The sequence below is a fragment of the Neomonachus schauinslandi genome, chromosome 15 (assembly GCF_002201575.2).
Source record: "Neomonachus schauinslandi chromosome 15, ASM220157v2, whole genome shotgun sequence".
In the NCBI taxonomy this organism is placed as follows: domain Eukaryota; kingdom Metazoa; phylum Chordata; class Mammalia; order Carnivora; family Phocidae; genus Neomonachus; species Neomonachus schauinslandi.
Genome location: NC_058417.1, coordinates 9,119,552 through 9,126,832, shown reverse-complemented (window position 1 = coordinate 9,126,832; position 7,281 = coordinate 9,119,552). Strand labels below are relative to the sequence as shown.

At 51.1% G+C, this 7,281-nt stretch overlaps 1 protein-coding gene across 1 annotated transcript in view; it reads left to right on the top strand.

Annotated features, from left to right (window-relative positions):
* The first annotated feature begins 578 nt into the window (after nt 1–578).
* Nucleotides 579–7,281, top strand: part of TRIM16 (tripartite motif containing 16) — a 20,496-nt gene continuing 13,793 nt past the window's right edge. The window contains exons 1-2 of the mRNA XM_021694842.1: nt 579–1,116; nt 6,341–6,436. Coding sequence (XP_021550517.1) covers nt 616–1,116; nt 6,341–6,436 — 597 coding nt within the window. The 5' untranslated portion in view covers nt 579–615. The remainder of the gene's footprint in view (nt 1,117–6,340; nt 6,437–7,281) is intronic.

The following is a 7,281-nucleotide window of genomic DNA, read 5'->3' as shown; positions in this document are numbered from 1 at the left end:
CCCTGAACACCCATTTGCAAGAAGGTGGTATGGACAAGGTCAGGGTCAGGGGCATGTATCCTCCTTTTCCTAGATGGCCTCATGTCCAGTTCTACGAGATGGGAAGGGACGAAGGGCTGCCCTATCGCTGAAGTCCTTACATTTTAGATCCCTTTAAAAAAGGCAAAAAAAAAAAAAAAAAAAAAATGTAGCCCCGTGAAGCCCCATAAAGCAATGCAGGCTTTTTAAGACAGACCTCGGGAGTCTCGAATTCTTTCCAGAGCAGCCACCGAACCACGCGGTCTTCGGCTGAGCCTATGGGGTGAATGATTTCACGCAGGAATAGAAGTTTCGGGGCTGGACCCGAGGAGGGGCCTGAGCCCCTGGGGAGACTTTGTGAGCAGCCGTCCTCAGCCCGAGGAACCTAGCTGCCTTGTGATCACGGTAGCCGGCGGCCATCCAAGAAATGATTAACTGAGTAATGATTAACTGAGCTTCCTCCGGGAAGGAGGGCGGAAACAGTTAACTCCCGTGACAGCTGCAATCATTTAGGCGTGGTTTTCTAGCCTGGCTTGGGCCGCACAAGATCCTGGGCCAAGGGGCAGAGGAAGGACGGCTCCGGCGCCAGTCTTCCAGATGGCTGAGTTGGATCTGATGGCTCCAGGGCCACTGCCCGGGATCGCCGCTCACCCTCTGGCCACTGTCAGCCCAGACTCTGGGTCGAGCAGCCCGGCTGAAGAAGAGGACATGGGCTCCCCGGGGAGCTCTCAGGAGGAGACAGAGGGACAGGGCAGCGGCTCTGCAGGGCAGGGGGGTCCTGACGTTGAGGGGGAGGCGGAGATCCTGTGTGATTTCTGCCTCGGGACTGGCAGGGTGAAGGCGGTGAAGTCCTGCCTGACCTGCATGGTGAATTACTGCGAGGAGCACCTGCGGCCTCACCAGGAGAACAGCAAACTGCACAGCCACCAGCTGACCGAGCCTGTGAAGGACCGGGACCTGCGCACCTGCCCTGCCCACCACAGCCCCCTGGTCGCCTTCTGCCGCCCCGACGGGCAGTGCATCTGCCAGGAGTGTGGCCAGGACGAGCACAAGGGCCACGCCTCGGTCTCCTTGGATGCTGCCCGCAGGGACAAGGAGGTGAGTGCTGGGGTCCATCCAGGAGAGGGAGGGACGGAGATGGCATGCCCAGGGAGAGGCTGGACCACCCCCGCAGCTCCTGGGGCTCCCCGACTTCACTGTCCTGACAAGCACTTTAGCCTTAGCATTTGGCTATCCGTCCAGGGTAAATGTCTATTGCACTTGGCTTTAGAAACTGAAGTGGGCCACTCTGCTCCCACCTGTATCCGGCTGTCCCTATACTTACCTCTGTGTGTGCCTGTCTCACCTCATTCTTGCTAGCTTCCTATCTGTCACTCCGCTTTAGGTGACGGATGCGTGTTTGGGTGTGGGGTGCAAGATTTCTGGGGGGGTGCCTGGGTGGCTCAGTCGGTTGGGCGACTGCCTTTGGCTCAGGTCATGATCCTGGAGTCCTGGGATCGAGTCCCGCATCGGCTCCCTGCTCGGTGGGGAGTCTGCTTCTCCCTCTGACCCTCCCCCCTCTCATGTGCTCTCTCTCATTCGCGCTCTCTCAAATAAATGAATGGAATCTTTAAAAAAAAAAAAAAAGATTTCTGGGGCTTAGGGCAGTGACGTCTCCTTCTGGCTGGATCTGTGTGGCAATTAATGAAGTGGAAGCCTTGGCAGAAACTCAAGAGAAAAAAGTCAAACCTTTTGCCCAATTTCTCTTCTTCCCCTTTACCCCGAACGGGAGATCAGTAGCAAGTGCTCCTCTAGAGTGAAATCTGAGAGCTTGGAAAAAAAACGCTGAGGTAGCCTAGAATTGAAAACTTACCTCCAGGTACAATGTCAAGGACGGCTTAACTTCGGGAAAATAGAAGTTCCTCATCAGATAGAGGTACCAGGAGGGACTAAGAAACACCATGCTCAGAGCCTGTAATTTTATTCCCATCAGATAGGGAAACTGTTTCTAGAACAACCAGCTTTTCTTTGCCCTAAAGCAGAGAGAGCATGGGGAAGTTCTTGGGAATGGATTTAGCTCCTTTGTATTCTTTGTTTCTCATACTTTGACTTTTCAGGAGCTTTTTTTTGTTGTTGTTCTCCTCAGTAGGGCATTGCTGTTGACTTCTGTCCCACATTCCTTATGTTCATCCCATCAGCAGCTCCCTATTTGCACAGCACAGGGCGGAAGCCTTGTGTCCAATGTCCTCCGTCCAAGGTTCCTGGGCAGCAAAGGGAAGGGCTTTCTGGAAAGGGCACTGTAATTGCCAGGGCCCCTCCTCCATGTCCTTTCTTAGGCACAGATTTTATCCAGTGTTAGTGGCCATTGTTCTGGAAATCTCTGGATTCCAGATGGCAATGAGTCACCATTCCCAGCGCAGGGAGCCACTTGTCAACTTTTTCCAGTGTTTCCGGCATCAGGGAAATGTCCTGTCAGGAAAGCAATTCTCTGCCACTCATAACCAGGATGAGGCTCAGTATAATGCTCTTCCGTAACCATGGAGAGGCTCTGTATCAACAGATGGACAGGTCAAAGGGAAAAGTTCGACAGAGTTGAGCAAAATCGTCCCCCTTGAGCATTGCCCTGTGCCAAATGCTTTCTGTGGATTTTCTCATTCAGGTAACTCTCATTCCTCAGATAACTCTACTATGGGGTGGCAATTCTTTTTATCTTCACATTTTGCCAAACTCCAACAGACAACTAAGTCATGGGGTGAAGAATGGAAGCTTTTGGAAAGCCACCCTACACGGGGAACATGGGTGAAGGACCCTAAGATCACAAAATTATAACATTACTTTTTTTTTTGGTACCAAAATCCTGCCACACATATAGTAGAACTACTAAGACTGGCATGGATACAATATGGATTTTAAACACAGCGTAAACTGCTGCATGGCAGAGAGTTAGGGTAATTGTAATTCTGAGCAGGAAGAGTTGAGCAGAGCATATATGGAATCCTAAATTCAGGCATCCTCGGGGAGAGCTGTGTAAGCTAAAACATAAAACTGGGTAAGGGGCTCCAGAGCTATTTTTGGTGTTGAAAAGCAATCATGGCCACAGGTACAATCCAACAGCCCCACACCCCAGATTTTTGGTGAGGACCCCAGTTCAAAACCTCCGCCCTTCTGCTCTGCCTAAGAGAGCTCTCGCCATTTCTTTCCTGTGTCCTTGTTTTCAGCTCAGAGAGCAAGTTTCCTTCGTAAGTGCAGCCACACTCTAGGTGGCTCTGCCAAATCTTAGGAGCCAAAAGATTTCTTGCAAGGAGCCCAAGAGTCCAGCCCAGAAGACACGGTGACTCGATGAGACTGCAGATGCCATCAGGATTATTGTGAAAGTTTTACTAGGCAAATGAAGGCTCCAGAAGCCTCATATCCCTGTCAGCTAGCCCCACCCTGCTGGAGTGACTCACTGAAGGGCTAATGACTCAAGCAGGCATGTTGTTGTAGGAAAATGTAAATGGCAGTGTCAGTCACGAGGACACAAAACAGCTGAGATCCTGCATCAGATCCACAGAGCCACTTACTTCTCAGTTAACCAAGGGAGCCCCTCCTGAAGCTTCTCTGGTCTCTAGCTATGCCAGTGGGCAGAACCTCTGGATTTTGGGAAGTGGGTGTTCTTTGATACATGTTCTATCTTGCTGGTCTACCAGATCCCGGCTCTTCCTGATGGGGACTTCTCTCTGCCCCAGGTCAGCTTCCTAAGGCCTCTTTGCTTTTCAGATTAGCTGGCCTTGCTATGTACGTGCTTGCATGCATGCAATGCCTGATAAAACTTGGACTCCTTTGGCCATTTCCTTGTTTGTTCTGACCCTGGAAGTGCACGTGGCTCTTTTCCTGTTCTTCCTCCAGCTTATCAGACATCATCGATTCCTTCCTATGGGCTCAGTGTAAGACCACACTGTCTGTCCTCAGGGAGCTTGGACTCGAATGAGGAAGCCAAGGCAAGTTCCATGGCTCCCTGGAGTGCCCAAGGGCTGAGGCAACAGAACTACATGGTCCAGGAGGGAATTGTCAGCAGGAGTGAGGGCAGGGCAGGGTTCTTGGAGGTGGGAAGATCTATCTTAGATCATGGGTCACACTACATTCAGCCTTAGCCTCAGTTCCAGAAGATTCGGGACTGGAAGCATCCTGCGGACACAGTCTTCTTGTAGAGCAGGAGCCAAGTTTCTGCAAGCTGCAGGTATTCACGGGTCTCTGGGGAGCAGTTAACCGTGCCCTTCGATACAGGGCTGTCTGCCTTCATTGGCACCACTCTCCTGCTTTTGTGCTGAGTCCACCCTGGCCTGAGACGTGTGTATAGCCAGTATCTTGGGAAACCTTAAAGCCAGAGCCCGAGTCATCCTGTCATTTTCTAGGAACAGGAATAACTGGAGATACAGGTGTCCCAAAGCGGCCCCACCTTTTGTAGTAATCCGGAGTGCCTTCCTTTGGGGTGACTCACTCAGAGAGGTCCCCATTAGGTACTCAGGAGTCCTTTTCTCCTTTTATGGCAATCTACAGGCAAGGGAAAGTGCCCCCTCCCTGGCTACTCCCTGGGAGTCTCCCCATGGCCCTGGATCCTGCTGGGGCTGCCCGTGACCCTTGCCAGGGTGGGTTCGGTTGTGCCCTTCACCACCTTTAAACAAGCACTTCACATTTCCCCCTTTTCCTTCCCCCCTTCCACGACTGCCCCCAAATAGGCCAGACCCTCCCCTTACCCCCAAACAGGTTTCAGGGGTGGGGGTGGGGGTCACAGAGCTCCCTCAGCTCCAAGTCAGCACCCCAGATCCTGAGCCAAACAAAACAAAACTAAGAAGTTACCTGACTTCTGCAGAGTGAGCCACCCACCTGGGCTACCCTCACTAGGGGGCCTGGAATTCCCCCTAGGCTTCGGTGGGAAAAAGCAGAGACCACTGATGCCCTCCGAGTTCGCTCAGGGTGCAAACATGCAGCTTCCGATGCTGATATGACCTATTGAAAGCCTTTAGAGCTATTCTTTTCTTTTTTTGCTGACTCATGCCCTTGGAGGGCCTTTGAAGGCTGCAAAGGTTTAGGCCTCATGCCTTGGCACACTTCTTGGCAGAAGGTGCTTAGGGAGTCTCCAAAGGGAAGGGTGGAGAAGGTAGTGGGGTCAGAGCAGGCAAACCTGAGGTTCTCAGACAGGCACTTGCCCAGGCCTGGAGGGCCAACTCTGCCTGCCTCCGGGAGTCGTGAGTGTGTGATGCAAAGCAGCCATGGTAGTAACGTGGTTTTGGAATATAGGTGAGCTTCGATGGGGTGAGGTTCGGAGCCGACAACCAAGGAAGAATTCTTGAGACGTCTTTGGTGCAAAAATGGTGGTTTATTAAAGCACGGGGACAAGACCTGTGGGCAGAAAGAGCTGCTGTCCTGGGATTTTGAGGAGTGGTGATGATGTACTTGGGAGTTGGGGGAAGTAAGTAAAAGAGAGGTTTCAAAAGAACTTTCATATGCTGAAGAGGACCAGCCTGCAAGATACCTGAGCCCTCACTATTGTCAAGGTTGTTTTCCCCTCTAGCAAGGTATTAATATTAAGATAGTTGGGAGATCCCTGGAAGAATGTCACACAGGTCCCACCTAAGAGTGGGGGGTGGGGGGGAGGTTGCAGGGTGTCAGCTTATGCTTTGTCTTCAGCTAGCCTTCTGCTCCCTCATCAGTAGCAGTAACCAAGAAGAAGGGCCCCCATGATGGCTGACGTTGGTAGAGCACACACAGTGTTCCAGCTACTGGAGCAAGTTTGCATTAACACACGCTATCTCATTCAATCCTCACAAAAACCCCATGGGTTGGGTGCTTTAGTTATCCCCATTTCACAGGTGAAAAAATGGAAGTCTGGAGACGTTAAGTAGATTTTTCCAAAGGATCAGCTGCTAAGTAGAAAAGCTGGGGTCCCCACCCTTGGCTCCAGCTTGTTAGGTTATTTTGGGGGCAGACTGGCTGGGTTGGACTCCACTGTTGAACTGTGTGACCTTGACTAGGTGGCTTGATTGTATCATCTGTGAAATGGGGATAACGGTACTTAGCTAACATGGGTGTGGTCAGGGTGATAGGAGGTAATCCATCTAAATGCTGGAAGGGATGACCAGAGCCGCACAACTCATGGTATATTCAGCCGATCATGCTGAGTTCAGCCCCAGGAGGTGTTGGCACACAGCTGACCCTTTGTGTCCATTTAGGGCCCTCCAGGTGGCTTCTGAGGCAGCTCCCAAGGTCAAATTCTCCTTTCCGTGCAAGAAGAGCGGATAGTGCCATCACTCTTGGGGACATTCTGTGCGCACTCCTTAATGCCATTCTTCCCTCTTCTTAGGCTGAGCTTCGGGACACCCAGTTAGAGCTGGAGCGGAAACTCAGGTTGAATGAAAACGCCATCGCCAGGCTCCAAGCCAATCACAAATCCGTTTTGGTAAGTCTGCTCTGGGTCACCTGCCGTGCACCAGCACACCTGAGCTGCTGCTGCAGGCTCAGCCAGGCCCATCTGGGGTTGTGGGACGTGGGGTCACAGGCCCAGCCTCCGTGTCCATGGGCTCCTTGGGGTTTCTTGGCAAATGAGAATTGTAGGTAGAGATATGAGCCTAACCCTAACCTTCACATCGCTGTCAGGTCTTGCTATGAAATTTTGCTATGAAAATGGCAAGTGATTTATTTTTTAATGATACAGAGTAGGAGCAAGATCTGCCCTGTAATAACAGCATTCTTGTTTTTACATTTGCATATGCTTTTTTGGCCAGGGAAAAGGCGTGTGTGGGGGAGTAGAGGGGACATCTAGCTAGAAATCTAGGAATCATGCAGAGTTTGGGCTTCTCGTCTCATAGGAGGGTGTTTTGCGTGTGAGTGTCACCAGCCCTGTGTTCTGGCAGCCAGAGAAAAGAGTGGAGAACTGCTTGATTAGTGGATGGTAACTTGATAAAGCCACTGGTATGCCATGCTACTTGGTTTTAGTCTCTCTGGTTTATGGCCACTTTCCATATAAACTCTTAAGTAGACCCAAACAGTTCCACAAATACTTCTCATTAGTGGAAAGCCAAACCATCACCAAAAAAAGAATGTAAAACACCTAAGCTATGGTAGTGAGTCAGCAGGAGCATCTTTGCATACCATGAATGATTCTTCCCAACCATTCATCTATCCATCTTTCCTTCCATCCATCCATCCATCCATCCATCCATTCTTCCATTCTTCCATCCATCCATTCTTCCATCCATCCATCCATCCATCCGTCCATCCATCCATCCGTCCATCCATCCATCC